At 55.0% G+C, this 20,660-nt stretch overlaps 3 protein-coding genes across 4 annotated transcripts; 1 reads left to right on the forward strand and 2 right to left on the reverse strand.

Moving 5' to 3' along the window:
- Positions 1–8,500: 8,500 nt before the first annotated feature.
- On the forward strand, positions 8,501–12,852 carry EIF3G (eukaryotic translation initiation factor 3 subunit G; the record flags this gene model as incomplete). Of its 2 annotated transcripts, XM_080820210.1 has the most annotated exons (11): positions 8,501–8,741; positions 8,880–8,926; positions 9,422–9,505; positions 9,604–9,692; positions 9,809–9,868; positions 10,727–10,831; positions 10,925–11,114; positions 11,922–12,029; positions 12,126–12,262; positions 12,349–12,455; positions 12,724–12,852. In XM_080820210.1, the coding sequence occupies exons 1-11, from the start codon at positions 8,722–8,724 to the stop codon at positions 12,737–12,739; spliced, it is 963 nt and encodes a 320-aa protein (XP_080676336.1). In that variant the 5' UTR covers positions 8,501–8,721. The 2 variants fall into 2 exon arrangements, with proteins under 2 accessions (XP_080676336.1, XP_080676337.1); XM_080820211.1 differs by lacking the exon at positions 12,724–12,852 and having other exon boundaries at positions 8,684–8,741; positions 12,349–12,459.
- A 2-nt stretch (positions 12,853–12,854) lies between these two features.
- On the reverse strand, positions 12,855–15,520 carry P2RY11 (purinergic receptor P2Y11). Its single transcript, XM_080820200.1, has 2 exons — positions 15,432–15,520; positions 12,855–14,211 (listed from the first exon to the last, which is right to left on the reverse strand). Exons 1-2 carry the CDS (start codon positions 15,448–15,450, stop codon positions 13,124–13,126), a joined length of 1,107 nt encoding a protein of 368 aa, XP_080676326.1. The 5' UTR covers positions 15,451–15,520; the 3' UTR covers positions 12,855–13,123.
- A 375-nt stretch (positions 15,521–15,895) lies between these two features.
- On the reverse strand, positions 15,896–20,353 carry LOC308353345 (suppressor of SWI4 1 homolog). The gene is made up of 12 exons (XM_080820192.1): positions 20,289–20,353; positions 20,030–20,200; positions 19,452–19,553; positions 19,211–19,261; positions 18,934–19,104; positions 17,469–17,545; positions 17,175–17,282; positions 16,949–17,072; positions 16,784–16,862; positions 16,543–16,672; positions 16,300–16,466; positions 15,896–16,216 (listed from the first exon to the last, which is right to left on the reverse strand). Exons 1-12 carry the CDS (start codon positions 20,304–20,306, stop codon positions 16,002–16,004), a joined length of 1,413 nt encoding a protein of 470 aa, XP_080676318.1. The 5' UTR covers positions 20,307–20,353; the 3' UTR covers positions 15,896–16,001.
- Positions 20,354–20,660: the final 307 nt, after the last annotated feature.

The raw sequence follows: 20,660 nt of genomic DNA on the forward strand, positions 1-20,660 counted from the left end.
AGAGGCTTTAACCCACTGAGCCACCCAGGCACACCTGAAGATTCACTTTAGTGTGAGGCATAGAAACTGTTTTGCACTGTGGCTTGGCCATGGGGTCTGAGCCAGGCAGTGGCCTGTCCCTCCTGGGTGGCCCAAGGGTGTGGCTGCCTGTCAGGTACATCTGCCTCTGTGTACCCCAAGAGCACCGGTCTGAGCCAGGCTGTGGACCAAGGGGGCACTCCTGGGGCTGAGGGAGGGGACATGGCTTCCAGCAGCTTCTGCCTCTCGGGCTGCCTGGCAGGGCATCTTCCGTCGGAGTTCAACTCAGCCTTTTCCCGGAAGAAAAACCTCGTGGACTTGGAGAATTGACAAGAACACGGGTTGTAGTAGATTTTAGTGTGCCTCTAATCAATGAAATCCACGGGTGGCTCAGAGTCCCGTTACCGTTTGAAGTGACTGTTAAACACCATCATGTACTTTGAAATCATTAAAAGGGGTAGAAATCAGGCCTTTCTGGCAAAAACTGTATTTAATGAGAAGCTGGTGGTGCCCGCTGGTGAGAAAGCTCTTGTCTCCAACAGAATGGCCGTTAGTAAATGAGCTGAAAGAATAGATTTAGATGCTCATTTTTGTAACCCTTAATCTAATTTACTCAGTCAAGAATCATGGCTGGGTTTGGGTTTTTTTTTTTTTTAACGTGGCTTTTGTTGGCTTGTTTTTTATAAAGCATTTAAAGTGTATAATCCAGAGCCATTCAACTGCATTCACATTGTTGTGCAACCCTCACTGCACTTTCCAGAACATTTTTATCCCAAACAGAGTCATTAAACGCTAACTCCTTATCCTCCCTCCCGCCAACCCCCTCTACTCTCCTTTCTGTCCGAGCTTGGGCTCTCCGAGCACCTCCCATTGGAATCCTGTATTCGTCCTTTTGTATCTGGTTTCTTTCACTGAGCATGGTTTTGCTTTTTTTATGGCTTTATTTATTAAATCTTACATTTAATGAAATCTTAAATTTATTAGAGCAGGGGAAGGGACAGAGGGAGAGGGGGAGAGAGAGAAACTCAAGCAGACCCCCCGCTGAGCACGGAGCCCGTTGCAGGGCTGGATCCCAGGACCCCGAGATCATGACCTGAGCCGAAGGCAGAGGCTTTAACCCACTGAGCCACGCAGGCGCCCCTCTTCTCTCAATTATTTTGAGTACATACCTAGGAGTGGAATTGCTAGACCAGAAGCCAATTCCCGCGTTTCACTGTTTGAGAAAGTCTCAAACTCTTTTCCTCAGTGGCCGCACCCGTTTCCATTCCCATCAGCAATGCACAGGGTTCCATTTGCTCCCCTTCCTTACCAATGCTTAGTTTTCTGTTTGTTAATTAAACATCTGTCCTAATGGATGTGACGTGGTAGCTCATTGTGTTCGGTGTGGGTATGTCCCTGGGTTTTTAATTTCTTAATCACGCTAAAATACATAGAAATTACCATTTTAACCATTTTGCAGCGTCCAGTTCCGTAGCATTAAACACAGTTCCACAGTCGTGCCGCCATCCCCACCATCCGTCTCCAGAACTTTCTCATCTTCCCAAACAGAACTTCTGCCCCATGAATCACCCGACGGCCCACCCCCCCTCCCCCAACCCTGGCTCCCACCATCTGCTTCCTGTCTCCGTGAACTTGACTCTAGGGAGCCCCTATGAGTGGAATCGTGCAGTATTTGTCCTTTTGTGACTGGCTTGGTTCACTGAGCACAGTGGCCTTAAGGTTCGTCTGGGTCTTAGCAGGTGTCCAAAGGTCCTTCCTTTTTAAGGCTGAATAATGGTCCATTGGCTGGATGGACCACGTTTTGTGTGCCCATTCGTCTGTCGACAGACACTGGGGCTGCTTCTGCTTTTTGCCAAAGTGATCCCTGCTGCTTTGCGCACGGGTACAAATATCCGTGTGTGTCCCTGCTTTCAATTCCTTTGAGGGTGTACCCAGAAGTGGGATCGCTGGATCACGTGCTGATTCTGTGTGGAGTTTTTTGTAGCAACTTCCCTGCTGTTTCCCACAGCATGACATAATGACAAATGACATAATGACAGAAACACGCAAGGCACCGCTATAACCCTTTTGTGTGCCTCCCAGATCCCCCTCTGCGACTTCCCCAGACATAACCACTAGGAGAGCATTGCTTGCCGTGTCTTCTTCCTGTCCAAGTTTTTCCACCGCTCCCACATTTGTGAGTCCATAAACCTCATATTCTCTAGGTCTTTAAAAATATTTGGTTGGTAAGGGGGCGCCTGGGTGGCTCAGTGGGTTAAAGCCTCTGCCTTCGGCTCGGGTCATGATCCCGGGGCCCTGGGATCGAGCCCCGCATCGGGCTCTCTGCTCGGCGGGGAGCCTGCTTCCCTTCCTCTCTCTCTGCCTGCCTCTCTGCCTAATTGTGATCTCTGTCTGTCAAATAAATAAATAAAATCTTTAAAAAAAAATATTTGGTAAGTGCTATCTTACCGCATATAGCTATCTGCAACCTGCTTTGCTCTCTCAAGCATGTTTGTAGGGGGTTTTAAATTGTTGTATTGTTTTTAAAATATTTATTTGTTTAACAGAGAGATAGAGAGCATGAGTAGGCAGAGCAGCAGGCAGAGGGAGAGGGAGAAGCAGGCTCTCCGCCAAGTGGGGAGCCTGACGTGGGGCTCGATCCCAGGGCCCAAGCTGAAGGCAGCCGCCCAACCGACTGAGCCACCCAGGCGCCCCAGATTTGGAGTTTTTGAAGAAAGACAAGCTATAGGGGCGCCTGGGTGGCACAGTCAGTTAAGCGTCTGCCTTCAGCTCGGGTCATGATCCCAGGGTCCTAGGATCGAGTTCCGCATTGGGCTCCTTGCTTGGCTGAGAGCCTGCTTTTCCCTCTCCCACTCCACCTGCTGTGTTCCCTCTCTCGCTGTGTTTCTCCCTGTCAAATAAATAAATAAAATCTTAAAAAAAAAAAAAGAAAGGCAAGCTATAGAAAAAATGCAGTGCATCCCAGAATCACCAAAATGGATGGTCAGCACCTGTTTCCCTTTTTAAGTCGTGACGACGCCCCACACTCTGCCATCATCTGTCGGCTTTGTCCACATTCGCATATGGTCATCTGTGACTAGAAAACTTAAGTAGATAGTGTCCTACAGCCACTGACTGCGCACCAACTCTATTCCAGACCTGGTGCCTAGTCTGGGCACATGGCGAGATGACAAACCAACAGTGTCCCTTCCTGCCCTGAGACCAAACCAGGCAGACAAAATCCACAATGAACAAGGTGATTTTTTTTTAAAGATTTTATTTATTTATTTGACAGACAGAGATCACAAGCAGGCAGAGAGGCAGGCAGAGAGAGAGAGGAGGAAGCAGACTCCCTGCTGAGCAGAGAGCCCGATACTGGGGCTCGATCCCACGACCCTGAGATCATGACCTGAGCCGAAGGCAGAGGCTTAACCCACTGAGCCACCCAGGCGCCCCAACAAGGTGATTTTTTATTTTTTTATTTTTTTTAAGATTTCATTCATTTATTTGACAGACAGAGATCACAAGTAGACAGAGAGGCAGACAGAGAGAGAGGAGGAAGCAGGCTCCCCGCCGAGCAGAGCAGAGCAGAGAGCCTGATGCGGGGCTCGATCCCAGGACCCCGAGATCATGACCCGAGCTGAAGGCAGAGGCTTTAACCCACTGAGCCACCCAGGCGCCCCCAAGGTGATTTTTATTTATTTATTTATTTATTTATTTTTTAAAAAGATTTTATTTATTTATTTGACAGACAGAGATCACAAGTAGGCAGAGAGGCAGGCAGAGAGAGAGGAGGAAGCAGGCCCTCTGCTGAGCAGAGAGCCCGATGCGGGGCTCGATCCCAGGACCCTGAGATCATGACCCGAGCCGAAGGCAGAGGCTTTAACCCACTGAGCCACCCAGGCGCCCCAACCCAAGGTGATTTTTAAAGAGCGAAAAATGCTATGGATAGAATTGAGATGGAGTGAACGAACCTTGCTTTGTCCCTCTCTAGGTTTCATTAAAGGGTACAGATCTTATAGGCGTACAGCTGGATTACCTTTTACACCTGCCAGTGTCCTCCACGGCTCAGATGGACAAATAGGAGATTCCCATCACCTTAGAAGGTGCTGGCACCCCTCCACCCTCAGAGATCATCTCAGTTCTGATTTCTCTCAGTATCGGTTGGTCTTGCCCGTTTGATAATTTCCCGCAAATGGTACCCTATGGAATCATTTCTTTTGTGTCTGGGATATGCACCCCTGTCATTGTGGGTGTTAGTTTGCTCCTTTTTCGCTATATTGTACCTCATTGGAGAGATGGACCAGAGCTTATCTTTGGTTATCCATTCATATGCGGGTAAACTTTTGAGTTGTGTCACGGGCAGAATTGTGTGGCCCTGAAATTCATGTTTAAGCCTGAACCCAAGGACCTCAGAATGTGAATGTCTTTGGAGATCGGACCTTTACAGAAATAACTGGGTTAAAATAAGGTCATGCAGGGAGACCCTAATCCCATATGACTGGATGACTGGTGTCCTTCTGTAGGGACCACGTGAAAACATAGGGCCAAGATGGCCACCTACAAAAACCAAGGAGAAAGGCCTCAGCAGGGCCCTGTCCGCTCAGCACCTGGATCTCAGACTTCTAGACTGTGGGCCTGTGAGAGAACACATTCCTGTGGTTTGAACCCCCTTCTCCCCACCCCACCCCCCCGCCCCCCCATCTGTGTCCATATTCTAACACGTGGGTTTTTGTAGAAGGAAAATTCGTTTCTTCCAGAAAATACCAGGAAGTAGAATTCTACACCGTGAGATCTGGCGAACAGCCCTAGAGCTGCTAGAGTTTCTGGGGGGACGGCCTACCGGCCTACCGTACATGTCCCCGTGGCCCTCCTCGTGCGCTGGGCCCAGCTGGTTGGGCTCTGGTCCTGGTAGCTGTCCTACAGAGATCCCGGATGTGGGAAGGACGTTCGTGCTGCGAAGAAGAGCAGGAGGAGAGGGACTCAAGGGCTTTTTTGTTGTTGGTTTTTTTTTCCATCCACTCTTGGACTCCAGCTTCTCCCCACATCCCTGTGCTCCCTTGGGACCTCTTCTTTTTCCCTGGGAAATACCTGACTTTTTGTAAAAGTGATATGTGCCTGATGTTTAAAGAAAAAAAAAGTATTCCATAGAGAAAAATGCCAGAAAGGAAGTAAAGATGAAGCCAGATGGAAATGACCAGAAGCGTCCGTCTTTAGTGGTTAGCGTGCTGTAGGCACCCACAGACGTGCAGTTTCTCTCTAGGGATTGTGCTTGCCCAGGTGGAGCGACAGTTAGCTAATCCGTTGTTCAGGATGCTTGCGCTGTTTTCAGCTTTCCAACCCCTTAAGCCACACTGTGCTGGACCCTTTTTACAGACAATTTAATACACTTAGACATGAACTTCCTTAGGCCAATCCTAGAAGAGGGAATGCAGGGTAGTGGGTGTGCAAAACACACTAAAATACATTTATATGTTGCATCTCAAGTGTATTACACACTGCAGATTTATATATAAAGTGCATAATTAGGATGTCTGGGTGGCTCAGTCGTTAAGCGTCTGCCTTCGGCTCGGGTCGTGATCCCAGCGTCGTGGGATCGAGCCCCGAATCAGGCTCCCTTCTCGGTAGGAAGCCTGCTTCTCCCTTTGCCTGCTTCTCCCCCTGCTTGTGGTCTCTCTCTCTCTCTCTCTCTGACAAGTAAATAAAATCTAAAAAAAAATAAAGTGCATAATGTTATATGTATGTGTATGCTTATATTTAAACCAAAATAATGTATACACATAGTAAAAATTTTTAAATAAAGCAGTAAACTCCAAAAACAAGCTTTCCTCCCCTGATGTCTTCCTCTTGAAACATCCCTCAGAAAGTTTGATATATTTTTTTAAAGATTTTATTTATTTGAGAGAGAGCATGAGCAGGGGGAAGGGGCAGAGGGAGAAGCAGACGCCTCACTGAGGAGGGAGCCTGACGTGGGGCTCAATCCCAGAATCCCAGGATCACCACAAGAGCTGAAGGCAGACACTCAACAGACTGAGCCACCTAGGTGCCCCCAGTTTGAGATTTCTTTTCAGATAATAGTTTGCATATATCTACATATATGTGCTCTTTAAAAAGATTTTATTTATTTATTTGACAGACAGAGATGACAAGGGGGCAGAGAGGCAGGCAGAGAGAGAGAGAGAGAGGAAGAAGTAGGCTCCCTGCGGAGCAGAGAGCCCGACGTGGGGCTCGGTCCCAGGGCCCTGAGATCATGACCTGAGCCAAAAGCAGCCGTTTAGCCAACCGAGCCACCCAGGTGCCCCTATATATGTGCTATTAAATATTTCCACAGATCGGTCCCTATAATCCATGCCACTTTTACACCTTGCTTCCTCCTAGTATCTTGGGAGATATATATATTTTAACATAACCACAAATGGAGATCTATCTATTTTCTTAATCACATAGATTGTGGCATAGCATACCGTAATCTATTTAACCTATAATGGACAGCTAGGCCTGCCCAGTTTTTGCTCTCATGAACAATACTGCACAATTATTCTCACATCTTCACATACATGTATACGTTTTTCTCACAGGTGGAACTACTGGCTTGCTCAAAGGAAAACAGATACGGGTGAATCAGATGAAGGGGATTAAGAGGTACAAACTCCCAGTTATAAAAAAAAAAACAACAACAACGACAAGTCATGGTGGGCAAGAGTACCACATAGGGATTCCAGTCAATAATATTGTGGGGGGCACCTTGATGGCTCATTCGGTTAAGCATCAGCCTTCGGCTCAGGTCATGATCCCAGGTCCTGGGATCAAGCCCCGCGTCAGGCTCCCTGCTCAGCGGGGAGCCTGCTTCTCCCTCTCCCACTCCCCCTGCTTGTGCTCACTCTCAAATAAATAAAATCTTTAAAATATTGTAATAACTTTGTATGGTGGCAGGTGGGGACGACATTGAACGCCACACGATGTACAGAAGGGTCGAATCACTGTGTTGTGCACTGGAAACTGATCTGTCATAAGCCTGTGCCACCATAAAACAAAATTCATATGTTCATTTTAAGTTTTAGTGAATGTCAAATTTCCATCCGAAGTGTCTGCGTAATCTCATGCATTAATGCGTGTATGAGAGCCTCTTTTTCTACATCTTTGCTACCGTTGGGTAATATCAAATTTTTAAAGTTTTGCCCATCTGCTATGTTGCTAAGATTTTGCATTTCTTGGAGTAAATTTGAGTAAGTTTGCCCAAATGTTTATTGGCCCTTTGCACAAACTTTGTATTTTTGTTCTTACTGCCAAAACGCCCTTCTTTGCTCATTTTCCCAGGCTCCTTTCTCATCTGCTAATTCATTTCTTACCACTCTACCCTCTACAGGCTTCCAGAACAATCTTTCTCGCAAGAAAATGTGGTCACAATGGGTCACCATTCAAAACATGTCCGTGACCTCAGCCATCCTCACCCCCTACAGGATAAAGAGCCTACACTCCTTAGCCTGGTTTAAAAAGTTCTTTATGATCCAGTTCCCACCTTGCCCCAAATGCCCATTCATGGAGCACTTAGTATGGGCAAGACCACCCCCCGCCCGCGGGTGCTGGGCACCCAAAAGGCAAACAAAGCAGGGAAATGTCTGCTTTCTGCAGATGACCTTCTATACAGGGTTTCTCAACCTTTTTACGTTATCGCCCCTCTAAAGGAAAAAAGTGGGATTATCTTTCAATGTAATTTAATTTCAACCTGATTAATTCTGATTTCTCCCTAACGATATAAATTAAATATGTAGAAGTAAGGTTTTGGAGGGCCACAAGCCATTGTAATATCCAAGGTGTTTTGCTATCCAAGAATTCATTCTGGCCTCCTTGGGAGCCAAGTGTGTCCCCCTGAGAATAATACTCTTTTTTTTTTTTTAAAGGTTTTATTTATTTATTTGATATGATGAGAGAGATCACAAGTAGGCAGAGAGGCAGGCAGAGAGAGGGGGAAGCAGGCTCCCTGCTGAGCAGAGAGCCTGGTGCGGGGCTCGATCCCAGGACCCTGAGATCATGACCTGAGCCGAAGGCAGAGACTTAACCCACTGAGCCACCCAGGCGCCCTGAGATTAATACTCTTAAGGGAGAGCTGGACAATAAACAAGTAAGTGGAAAAGATTATATCAGAGAGGGGTGCCTGGATGGCTCAGTCCGTTAATCGTTAATCGCAGTCGGCTGGGACTGAGTTCCACGTGGGGCTCCCTGCTCAGCGGGGGGCCGGCTCCTCTCTCATCCTATGCCTGCTCCTCCCTTTCCCTCTGCCTGCCTCTCCCCCTGCTTGTGCTCTCTCCCTCTCTTTGTCTGTCAAATAAATAAATAAAACCTTAAAAAAAAAAAAAAGAAAAAGAAAAAAAAAAAAAGGAAAACTCTTCCCAGACTAGGAAGACCAGACTTGATTTCTTCAGCTGCAAAACGAAAATGATAATTTCCTCCTCGCAGCGCCTGGCATACAGCAAGCTCTCAATATGTGAACTTTATTGTTATTAGCACATTTTTAATTTTTCTAAAAGGTAAATGGAATCGCGCCTCTGTTCAGCCTGAGTACCAGCGCGCAGCCGCCCCCCAAACCGGCACCTCCACCTCCGTCCGCAGGGGGCGCTGTGGGCGCTGGTGCCGGGCTGCTCTAGGCGGCGGCACAGGAAGTCTCATCGTCCCCTCACTTCCGTTCTCTGGCCCGGGCTTGCGCTGCGTGGGGAAGGTTTGGAAATGCCGACTGGAGATTTTGAGTGAGTTGGGGGTCGCGGGGCGGACCCTGGCGGGTGGCTTGGGAGTCCTGGGGGAGTATCGTGGGGCCTGGTGCGTCGGGCCGGCGGGGGCCTGGCCTCGCCGACTCAGCTTTCCCCTCCGCAAACTTGTCTTTGCAGTTCGAAGCCCAGCTGGGCCGACCAGGTGGAGGAGGAGGGCGAGGACGGTGAGTATGCCGGGTCGTCCCAGGTCACCGCAGCCAGTTCCCCAGGCCGGTTACTGCCGCCTGCTCCAACCCTGGCACCGCCGTCCGATCCCACATCCCCCTTCACGGCCACCGTCTGCCCCGCGCTATCCTCCCTCCGGGCCGGCCTGTCGCCGATTCCAGATAGTCGCTGGCCAGTCCCCCCTCCTCGCATGCCACCGCCCAGTGCTCGGACCTGCTCCGGGGAGGAAGTTGTAACAGCCTGCCTCCTGCCTTTATACTGGCGCCGGGTATCTTTATGGGCTGCCTCTCGCTTTCATCCTTGCCACTGCTCGAGGTTACCACGGCTCCACGTCCTGGCACGGCTGTCCCAGGGCAGTTGCTTGCCAGTCCTCAGCCCTTGGTCCCGCCCTCCTCGGCCCCTGATGTGGGCATCATCCCAAAGGTCCCTTCATTTTTAGCTTGGGAGTACCCACTCCTCCAGCTCAGCCCTCCTCCCCACACTCCCTTTCCTAGACAAATGTGTCACCAGCGAGCTCCTCAAGGGGATCCCTCTGGCAACTGGCGACACCAGCCCAGAACCTGAGTTACTGCCGGGAGGTGAGTGAGGACATCTGCTCCATTTAGGGCTGCCTCTTCTCAGCGGCATTCCCTCCTGGTCCCCAGCGCTCAGTTCCCTCACCTCTTCTCTCTCCCAGCTCCACTGCCGCCTCCCAAGGAGGTCATCAATGGAAACATCAAGACAGTGACAGAGTACAAGATAGATGAAGATGGCAAGAAGTTCAAGGTGAGGCTGGGGGAGGAAGTGGGTGCCCCTGGGCTTGGGGGCATTTGGGCCTGGAGGGGATGGCCCCAGGAGCCCTGAGACAGAGAAAGTCCCAGCCTCTCCCCTCCCATCCACAGATTGTCCGCACATTCAGAATTGAGACGCGGAAGGCCTCAAAGGCTGTCGCAAGGAGAAAGGTGAGACCCTCCTCCCCTTGTCTTGGCGGCTGTCCCAGAGCTGACTCAGAGGAATTAGGAATCCTTTTTTCTGATACCTTTATTTTTAGACGTGGGGTTTAGCTCTTTGTCCCTACTGTGTTGGAGCAGAGCTGAGGTCGAGAGGTGTTTGTGCTCTGTTGGGGGTACTGAGAAGTCCAGGGTGCAGAAGGTGGGTGGGCTTAGATTCTTAACTCCATTTGGCCCGTTTACCAGGCGGAACAGAGGCAAGCCCTCCCCTCACGTGGTCATAGCAGCTCCCACTTAACTGGGCTGTGTGCTTAGGAAGAAATTATAGTCATAAATTTTCTGTGCACTTCCTCTGTGCCAGACCGCAGTGCCAAGTGCTTTGCAAGAAGTGTTCTCTCATCCACCCCCCTAGCTGTCCTGGGAGGTGTGGAGCATTTGTTGTCCTCACTTTATAGAGGAGGAAGCTGAGGCTTTGGTTGTTTAGTGATGGCCCTCACAGTCTGGGTGACCTCTGTGCACCCCTGGACATGACTTCCTTGTGGGAGCTGGCCCACCTACTGTCACGGGTCCCCCAGGAATGATTAGCTGTGGGGCTGTTTCCCCCTGGGCCTTGGTTCTCTCTCCTGGAACTTGGGACCAAAAGCTGTCCCTGCCTCCCGAGCTGGTATGAAGCTAGGAGCTGGCACATGCTAGGAGTGGGACCCACTAGGAAACAGGAACTGTCATTGTCACACAATGGGGGGCTTTTCAGGAGGGTGAAGAATGTGGTTCAAGGGCCAGGCACCCTGAAGGAGGCTACTGTAGGTCTGGGGTGCCAGTGGAGGGGCTCCCACTTGCCCTTACCTGTCCCCCATCCTGCCCTGAGCCCAGAACTGGAAGAAGTTTGGGAACTCAGAGTTTGACCCACCAGGGCCCAACGTGGCCACCACTACGGTCAGCGACGATGTATCCATGACGTTCATCACGAGCAAAGAGGTGAGTGGGGCAACAGGGCAGGCCCAGTGGCCATGATGGTGGTGGCCGGGGTGTGGCAGCCTCGCTCTGAGCCCCCGTTGGCTGCCCGGCCAGGATCTGAACTGCCAGGAAGAGGAGGACCCGATGAACAAGCTCAAGGGCCAGAAGATTGTGTCCTGCCGCATCTGCAAGGGCGACCACTGGACGACCCGCTGCCCCTACAAGGACACGCTGGGGCCCATGCAGAAGGAGTTGGCTGAGCAGCTGGGCCTGTCCACCGGGGAGAAGGAGAAGCTGCCTGGAGGTGCTCGGGCCTGGGATGCGGCTTGGCAGGCCGTGGGGTGGGGAGAGTCGTGTGCACCCCTGGGAGAGACCCTGGTCTTGTGCTGGGGCTGGGGCTGTCCCCGTTGGGAGGGAAGTTGTCATCTCTCACGTCGGCACGTGGCCTGTGTTTGTGTGAGAGAGAGACCGGCCGGGCTGGTGCTGTGACTGCTGGTAGTGTCACCCATCGTTCCTTGTTGGGGTCTGGTGGACCATTCCTTTGCATGCCTGTGTGTCTACACCGCGTGCACTTGAGACTTGCCAGGTGTGATTGTGCTGCAGACCGTGACCAGACTTAGCGTGCTGTGTCCATCTGCCACGGATGTGCCCATACATCCGTCCCCACGGGAGTGTGTGTGTGTGTGTGTGTGTGTGTGTGTGTTGGGGAGGGGGGGCGGGTATGTGTGCGCACCCGTGCAGACGCGTAACTGGGGTCCAAGTCTTTTGGTTTGGTTTGCTGATAGTGGGTTGAGTCTGGACGGTTCTACACTGTGACTAGGTGTGCAGCCACGCCTGTCATCTGTCCCTGCTGTGTTCCTGTGTGTTGTGAAGCTGAGCAGACCACAGTCCTGTGTTGCCTTGGGCGGCATCAACTCCCGTGGGTTCTTGCTCTGACTTTCTGGATGTGACCCTCATGTCCCTGCGGCCAGCGGGCCTCGGAACCACCAGGTGTCGGTGGCTTGATAGATGGTGCTGGAGCTGGCTCAGGGTTGGAGCTGCCAGCATCCCGGGGGGATGTGTGCCTCCTCTGTGCCAGGGTGAGGCCTGACCCAGCTGCTTTGGTCTCCAGAGCTGGAGCCCGTGCAGGCTGCCCAGAACAAGACGGGGAAGTACGTGCCGCCAAGCCTGCGGGATGGGGCCAGCCGCCGTGGGGAGTCCATGCAGCCCAACCGCAGAGGTGAGTGGCGGGTGGGCCCGTTAGTCCCGTGATTATCCTTCATTTAGGGCCTGGTTAGGGCTGTCCTCTACAAGTTGTTGTCCCTTGCCTGTCTAGCCGACGACAATGCCACTATCCGTGTCACCAACCTGTCAGAGGACACTCGTGAGACTGACCTCCAGGAGCTCTTCCGGCCCTTTGGCTCCATCTCTCGCATCTACTTGGCAAAGGACAAGACCACTGGCCAGTCCAAGGTGGGCTGGTGACCATGGGGGTTGGGGAAGGGGTCACCTGTCCTGGTTGTTCCCTGAGAGCCCCTGACTCCGTACCCCTCCCCCAGGGCTTTGCCTTCATCAGCTTCCACCGCCGTGAGGATGCCGCACGAGCCATTGCTGGGGTGTCCGGCTTTGGATACGACCACCTCATCCTCAACGTCGAGTGGGCCAAGTAAGACTTCTGCCACACCCTCGCCTCCCCCTACCTTTCCCAGCCAATACTCGGGTTGACTGTGGGCCCCACATAGTCCCCGAGCCTGTTCTGAGCTACGGGTTTACTGTCTTTTCCTTCTCGAGGGGCCCACTGCTCCTCTTGTGTCGTCCCCCGACCACCACACTGTCACGGAGGCCCCATGTGTGTGTGGCAAGGGGTCGTGGAATTCCTTTCAGGGCCTGGAGCCCTCCCACTTGCTATCCTCACCACCGATCTTTCTCTCTAGGCCATCAACCAACTAAGCCAGTTGCCACTTTTGCTGCTGCTTCTCGGCCCCGGCCCCAGGACCCCATGGCCCTAGAAGGTAGCCCCCGAGAGCCCGGGGCTCCCAGCAATAAAAAGGCTCCAGTTGTCACATTCTGTTTCATTTATTCACAGCTGTCACCTGCTCTGCGGCTAGCAGGGCGAATCCTCCCTAAGATCAGTGCTGTAGGCAGGAATCTCCCACTCTGGCCTGAGCACTCGCTGGCCCCCAGCAGGTCTTTCTGTAGGGGAGGAAGTGGTGGTTTGGGGTGGCTCGGGGCTAGGGGCCTCCCAGGCTCTTGGCTCCCATTCTGCTGCTAGTTTCAGTGCCTTGTGGTGAGAAGGTGGCAGCTCAAAATAGGTCATGGGCCAGGCTCAGGGGATTAGGGCCCCAAGATGTGGGGAGTGGCTGTGATCTTGAGGGGCAGGACTTGGCCAGAGCTCCCAGCAGCCTCCTCCGGGGTTTGGCTCCCCGTGCAGCTGAGGCAGCTCTGGGAGCAGCAGCCCAGGCTGGGTGCCACGGCCATGTAGAGCAGTGGGTGGAGGCAGATGGCCAAGGGCATGAGGCCCCGTGTGACCTGGTGGCTCATGTAGGTCCTCCAGTCCAGTGCTGCCTGGGCCTCAGCCTCATTGGCAAAGGCCGGGCAGCGGGCCCTCCAGCGCTGCCGTGCGTGCACGTTGAGCACCTGTGTGACGTAGTAGGGCACGTAGGAGCTGGCATAGAGGGCCAGGCCGCTGGCCACCAGCACCACCACGCGCAACTTCTCGGCCGCTGTCATGCCGTGGCTGCGCAGCACCGCCCGCCCGAGGGCACCGTAGGCTGCCAGGGTGAGCAGCAGGGGCACGCCACAGCCCAGCACCGCCAGTGCCGTGCTGTAGGCTGCGTAGGCCTCCAGGTGGCGGTCACCTGCCGTCCCCATGCACCTGGTGCAGGCCATGGGCTGGACCGCTGTGCAGCCGCCTGCCTCCAGCGGCCGCTTCAGGTGGGAGAAGACAAGCGTCGGCGCAGCCAGCAGGGCTGCCAGGGCCCAGCCCGCAGCACTAACTGCCCAGGCGTGCTTGGGCCGCAGGCTGCTGCGGACGAAGAAGGGGTGGACGATGCCCAGGTAGCGGTTGAGGCTGATGCAGGCGAGGAAGAGGACACTGCCCAGCAGGTTGCAGGTGAAGAGGAAGCGCTCCAGGCGGCAGGCCAGCTCCCCGTATTGCCAGTTTTTGGGCGGGTAGAAGTAAGCGGCCAGCGGGAGCAGCGTCAGGGCGTAGAGCAGGTCGCTGATGGCCAGCTGGGCTGAAAAGACCACGGCGGGGTGCCACGGGCGCTGCTCCCGTGTGCTGAAGCGGTAGAGGGCCAAGCCGTTGCTGGCCACGGCCACCAGGAACTCACCCACCAGCAGGGGCCACAGAAAGTTTTCCTGGAAGCCGCTGAGAACACGATCAATGGAGGCCGAGAAGTTGGCTGGGCAGGGCCGTGCACCTGTGGGCAGGTGGGGTCACCCCGTGAGCACTGTCCCTCCTCGTGTGGCTCTCGCTGCCTCCAGAGCCTCTGCCCTGTGCCTGGTCATGTAAGCCCCCTGGGGACACGCTTTCTCAGTCCTTTCCCTGCCCGGGAGCCATCTGCCAGTTTACAGAGGAAATCCGCCCAGGAAGTTCAGAAGCCAAAGTCCTCTCCTGTGATGGTGACTAAGCTTGCTCTGGGTCCTGAACCCTTAAGAAGGGGCGTGGTCACTGCCTTCGCAGGACACGTGTAAGCCGGGAGTGATAACTCAGAACCACCAGGCTGGGGGGGGGGCGCCCCAATACTCCTCTAAGACTTGGTGCATCAAGTCTCACTGCCGCCATCTTCAGAATCTGTCCTGGCCTCCCGGTTCCTGACCTCATCCCAACCCGTTCTCCCCACAGCCTCCCGAGGGTGCCTGTGGACACCTGGGTCAGGTCACATTTCTCTGCTCAGCGCCCTCTTGGCTTCCTCACTGGCAGGAGAAAACAGTGCTCACTTCTTCCACTGAAGGGCCCCGGGAGCAAAGGCTCCCTCCCACCAGCTTGCTCTCCTCTCAGGCTCTCAGTGACTCACTCCCGACAGCCCTTCCCACACCACCTTTCAGGCTCTTCCCTAAGGCACGTTCCACCTCAGGGCCTTTGCATGGAGTCTCTTTGCCTGACTCACCAGCCCCCACTTACCTCCAGGTCTCTAACCCCGAGAGGCCCGTTCCGACTCCTCTTACATTGCGAAGGCATCCTGTCCCCCCGATTTCTGTAAAGCCCATAGGTCCACCTGACCACTGTTCAGAAAGCCCCCAGAACATCTCCTGAGGCCAGGGAGTGCCCTGCCCCTGGCTTCCCAGTGCCCAGAACAAGGCCTGGGACTCAGCAGTGCAGGGGATTCTCTTGCACATACCAACCCTGCCTCAGGGGTGGGCAAACCACCTGTTCCTGGTCTCTCCAGCTGACTCCGTGCCCCTGGCTCCTTGCTCCATGCATGCACCCCTCCCTTGCCCGACTGCTGGCCCAGCCACATTTCTGCCTCCTGGTCCAATCTCTGCCCTGGGAGGAAGTCCCTGTCCAGACGTGGTTGACTCAGCGCCCTCCACCTCCTGGGAGCCAGCCGCCCCCACCCTCCACCCTGGGTTGAGGCGCAGCGGGCAGGACCCAGGACCTCTGCTGGGCTCAACCAACCCAGCAGCGTCTGCTCCTCACCTGAGGTGGTGGCAGCCATTGCCCGCGTGCCGGCTGCCCTGGCTGCCCTTGCAGTGCTAGTCCCCAGTCCCTGAGTTAGCAGCCGGCGGCCGGCCCCTCCCTCCCTTCCCTGCAGCTCCGCCCACAGCCAGTTCCAGTCCTTCCACCGCCCCCTGGTTTCCTTCCTCTTCACACCCTGCCCTCCAGAGCGGGCTCCTTACAAGCTTGCAAGTAATCCTGGGGGTGCTGCGGGGCGTGGGGCGGGGTGAGGCGGCGAGAGGCCCATCAGCTTCACCCGTGGAAGCGGCCCCGCACTCCCACTGCTCGGCATGGGGAAAAAGAACGCAGGTTTGGGGCAGAATCCCATCCAATTCCCGGCCTCCTGGCCATGAGCCTCTTGGCTTTATGCGCAGAACTCCAAGTTTCCCCATTGCAAATGCAGACTCAGACTTATGGGAAATCAGTCATTTGCCACAATGGGAGGCTGGGGAAATGGCTCCTTTATGAAAGGAAACCCAGGGCTACACCAGCCCAAGGCAGAGTCTTGTGGGCCCCAATTTGGGGCATTCCATCTGGCGCTCTGGTCTCGCCTCAGACCGCTTTCTTAGGTGGCCGTGCTTGGCCTCGCCTGCGGTCCCAGGCAGCTCCTCTGCGTCCCAGCTTGGTCTGGCCCCGCTGGGGCCTGCTGCCCTTGGCCTTTGGAGGCCTAGAGTCAGTGCCTTGACCAGGCCTCCGTGCCTTTCCTTGCTGCTTCTTGCCTGGGGGCCCAGCAGGCCGTCTTCGTTTGGCTGCCTTTGGGAACATGTCTGTGGGAAGAAAACAGCGTCAAGGCCACCACAGCACAGGGACAAGCCCAAGGTGCCCAGCTGTGGTGACCCCAGCCACATACCCTCATCGGGCTCCTCTCCCACTGCCTGGCGGAAATACTCGGCTTCGTCCTCCTCTTCCTCCGGCTGGCCAGCCCCCTCTGTCTCTGGGGGGACACCGGGGTCCTCGGCATCGCTATCCCCATCGGCCCCTGCTCGTGCCCGCTTCATGCCCGCCAGGCTCTTCTTCCTGCAAAGGGGTGGCACTGAGGGTGGCAACCTGCACCCGGGACCCTGCCTCCCCAGCACAGCCCACTGCCACACACTTGTGTGCCTCCCGCTGCTCCCGCTTGCGCTGCACGTTCTGGGCCTGCTGGTCCTGCCTCTGGGCCTTGAGCCGCAGCTTCTCCTCCTTGGCTGCCAGGATGGCCTGTAGCTCCTCCTCGGTCTTGTGCACTGCGCGGGAAGAGACAGGTCACCATGACCCGAGAGTGTCCGGTGCACCCCGTGACCCACCTTGGAGGGCCTCAGACTCCCAGCCCCATGGCTGGCCAGCCCCGCTCTCACCGAAACTGTGGAACAGCACGTTCCCCTCCCCGACACCCTCCTGGATTTTGATGAGCTGCAGCGTCATCCGAGGCCCGATCTGGAGAGACAAGGGGGAAGAGTCAGTTCTCCCTCAGGGCTGGGGGCTGCCAGTGAAGTTACCTCTGCCCCTAGGCCCGCGCTCACCTCAGTGAGCCTCACGGCGCTCTGCTGGGCCCGCATGTTGCCGCGGCCCGCCACGGCCTGGGCCAGCTCTGTAATGTTGTGCTCGCCATCCGGCTCTGCCTCGCTCTCCGACAGCCCCGTGCCCCTGTGCAAAGGACACACCAAGGTCAGCAGGGGACGGCAGGCCCCCGGGACAGCTCCAGGGTCCCCAGGACTGAACTGATCTCCCACCCAGCGCCCTCCTCACGTGGCCAACAGCTCGCTGATGTCCTGCAGACGGCTCATGTTGGGGAACTTCTCCTGTAGAAGCTTCTTCATCCCACGACTTGCACCCACAGGAACGACTTTGATGCTACTGCAGGAGCCAGGGTGTGAGAAGGGGGGCGGGTCAGGAGTCAAGAGACTGGAGGTGGGCTCCACCCGCCTATCCTTTCCACAGTGCGTCAGAGCGTTTACTTTGAGACTGAGCAATCACAGTGCCTCAGTCACAGCGTGGTCATCAGCCGCACGTGAGGCCCCGCCCACCCCTCACAGTACTCACTAATGACGGAAATCCAGCTCCTGGGAGTCGGGATTGTAATTGATGAGAAGGCAGCGCTTGATGGTGTTTAGGTTCACCTGGGGGCGGGGAGGGGGGCACATGGAACCACGTGAACCACCCACAGGCTTCCCTGTATGGCACACCAAGCCCAGGCCATGGCCACTCCAGAAATCCCCAGCAAGGGTGCATGGGGTGCTGCTAGCGCTGGGGGGCCTAACGGACTGGCTGGGCTGCTGGCTTGAAATCCTGGTTCTGAGGCCCACTTAAGCTGTCCACACCAGACCCCCTGATGATCAGCATCTAACAGCCCAGTCTGAAACCTGCTGGTGCCAGACATTAGGAGCTGGGGCCCTGGAACCAAACAAGTTAAAAAATCCAGTCCTGGGGGCGCCTGGGTGGCTCAGTGGGTTAAGCCGCTGCCTTCGGCTCAGGTCATGATCTCAGGGTCCTGGGATCGAGCCCTGCATTGGGCTCCTTGCTCAGTGGGGAGCCTGCTTCTCTCTCTGCCTCTGCCTGCCTCTCTGCCTGCTTGTGCTCTCTGTCTGTCAAATCAATAAATAAAATCTTAAAAAAAAAAAAAAAATCCAGTCCTGGGTGCCTGGGTGTCCAAACGTCTGAGCCTCTGGCTCAGGTCATGATCCCAGGCTCCCCGCTCAGTGGGGAGCCTGCTTCTCCCTCTCCCTTTGCCCCTCCCCCGGCTCCTACTCTCTCTCTGTTACATAAATTTTAAAAATCTTATTTAAGGGGCACCTGGGTGGCTCAGTGGGTTAAGTCTCTGTCTTTGGCTCAGGTCATGATCTCAAGGTCCTGGGATCAAGTCCCGCATTGGGCTCTCTGCTCAGAAGGGAGCTTGCATCCCCCCTTCTCTCTGCCTGCCTCTCTATTTGCGATCTCTGTCAAGTCAATAAATAAATACTTTAAAAAAATCGTATTTAAAAAAGAAGGCATCTTACTCTTTTTTTTTTTTTAAAGATTTTACTTATTTATTTGACAAAGAGAAACATCACAAGTAGGCAGAGACGCAGGCAGAGAGAGGGGAAAGCAGGCTCCCTGCTGAGCAGAGAGCCAGATGCGGGCCTCGATCCCAGGACCCTGAGGTCATGACCTGAGCTGAAGGCAGAGGCTTAACCCACTGAGCCACCCAGGCGCCCCTCAAACTATTTTTCTATCTTAAAATGGAGTCACAACACCTACCACACTGTTCAGCCCAACACTCAATACACATCCGAGAAATAAAGGATGGTCAGCATCATTTTCCACCTTCCGGAGAGTAAGGCAGCTCATGAGGGAGCCTCTTACCCCAGTGTCACAGAACACAAGGGTGAGACTGGACTTCAGGAGCTGGAGCTCTCAGCCTCAATGCTGGGAGGTGAAGACTGAGCAAAAACCCCAGGGCCTATGTGTGGTACCTACTGTACTGTCTGCCCATCCACTCTTACCTGCCACCACACCAGGACCCGCTCACCTTGTGCACATTGATGGAGGGGAACAGGTTCTGGAACATGGTGGCCATGAGCTTCACATGCATGCCATGGGGACCGAAACTGTTGAGGACCAGGAGGGGCGGGTGGGCAAACTGCTGCTCGTGCATGCGGTGTCGGCGCAAGGAGGAGACGACGTCTCGCACTAACGTGTACTGCAGGACAGGGCGAGGAGTGGGTGCCTGCCGACCACATGCGGCTGACACCACCCCAAACCCATCCTCTACCCAACATGGCCCTCCTACCACCTCCAAACCTTACCTTGTTGATCCGGAAGGTCAAGGTGGGGCCTCCCGGGAGCCGCATCAGCTTCTACAGAAAAAACAGTTGGTGAGAGTCGAGGCGTTCAGCTAGGGAGCAGGGAGTGGGAACCTCTGCTTAACTCTTCAGAGCGTTTACTTTGAAGCCAGAATCATGGCAACTCAGAGGCGTATGGGTTCATCATGAGAGTTGGGGGAGGAACAGGGCAGGGAGAAGATGAGGGCTGTGGGTATTAACTCACAAAGTAGATGTTGGTCTCCGTTTTACTCAAGATCAGGAAGTGTGTGACCCCAAGGGGCCCAGCCACTGCCACACAATCCTTCAGAGTGTTTTTCTTTCGTATCTGAGAATTGCAAAAACAAAATGGAAGCATCATAAATCTCTCTTCTGGAGCAAAGACTGTAAGCTGAAGCTGTTATGCCCTTTCTTGCATTTAATTTTTCCGAGAAAGAGAAGAAAGGAGTGGAATGCGCTCGACCTCTAGAACTAATCCGACTTGAATTCGTCCCTTGTATACTGTGCACCGCCCAGTCTGCAGATGATCCAACTGGGCCGTGCGACGTTAACTTCCCCAGACCTTTAGGAGAGACCGTTTCCATCCGAGTCCCTAAACCACCAGCCTTAGGCATTCAGGCAAGCCCCAGCTGAGCGCGTTCATCCGCTGCCCCACACAACCCTGAGTGGCTGAGACGATGCTCCCCATAGAGCTCCCTTTCTCCACCCGAGACCGAAGCCACGCGGGATCCCGCGGTTGAAGCCACCTCCGCAGCCGCGAAGACCGGGCCCGTGGCTGATGTAGGCGGGGTGGGTGGTGCAGACCTGCAGGCGGGTGGCGGTCAGGGGCTCCATGACCCTACGCAGGTCCAGGCTGAGCTGCCGCACGCCGCGGCCTGCGCGACCCCGCGCGAACACGAACGAGTGTGGCTGCGCGGCGTAGGCCTCGAGATTGTGGAGCTGCGCCTGGGCGCGCGCACGCTTCTGGTGCCGGGACTGCGGGGGTGAAAGGCGAGCGGTCAATGCCAGGGCCGCCGGGGGGACCCCGCCAGCCCCACCCGCTCCCCCGGCCGCAGCGTCTCACCCGCCCCGACTGCCCCATGCCGCCAGCTCCTCCAGCAGGATCCTTCTGCCTTGTGCTTCCGGCGCTGCGCCGCTTACTTCCGCCGCCGGCGTGGTGATCACGTGGGGCGGCACGCGCGGTGCAGACGGGCATGCGCACCAGGTAGCGGCAGGCAGGAATCCGCGGAGGGGTTGCTATGGAGACACCTGGTACTTGTTTCTACGGAAACCGGGCGGGGCTAGAGTCTCGGGGAAGCAGCCTGGGCTGCAGAGAAATGAACCGTGGGTTCGAATCCTTCCTCGGCCCATTTGCGGCAGCTGGGTGAATTTGAGAGCCAATTTATCCACTCCAAGGCTCCCACAAGTGTCCTAAAGTGAGGATGGTAATCATTTC

The sequence above is a fragment of the Martes martes genome, assembly GCF_963455335.1.
Source record: "Martes martes genome assembly, chromosome: 1".
Classification (NCBI taxonomy): domain Eukaryota; kingdom Metazoa; phylum Chordata; class Mammalia; order Carnivora; family Mustelidae; genus Martes; species Martes martes.

What these genes read in the sequence shown, in the direction of transcription:
- LOC308353345 (XM_080820192.1), bottom strand. An exon ending in TGACCGCCACCCGCCTGCAG is followed by an intron (nt 19,554 to 20,029) that starts GTCTGCACCACC and finishes TGCAATTCTCAG; the next exon opens with ATACGAAAGAAAAACACTCT. An exon ending in CGTGCTGTTCCACAGTTTCG is followed by an intron (nt 16,673 to 16,783) that starts GTGAGAGCGGGG and finishes CTTCCCGCGCAG; the next exon opens with TGCACAAGACCGAGGAGGAG.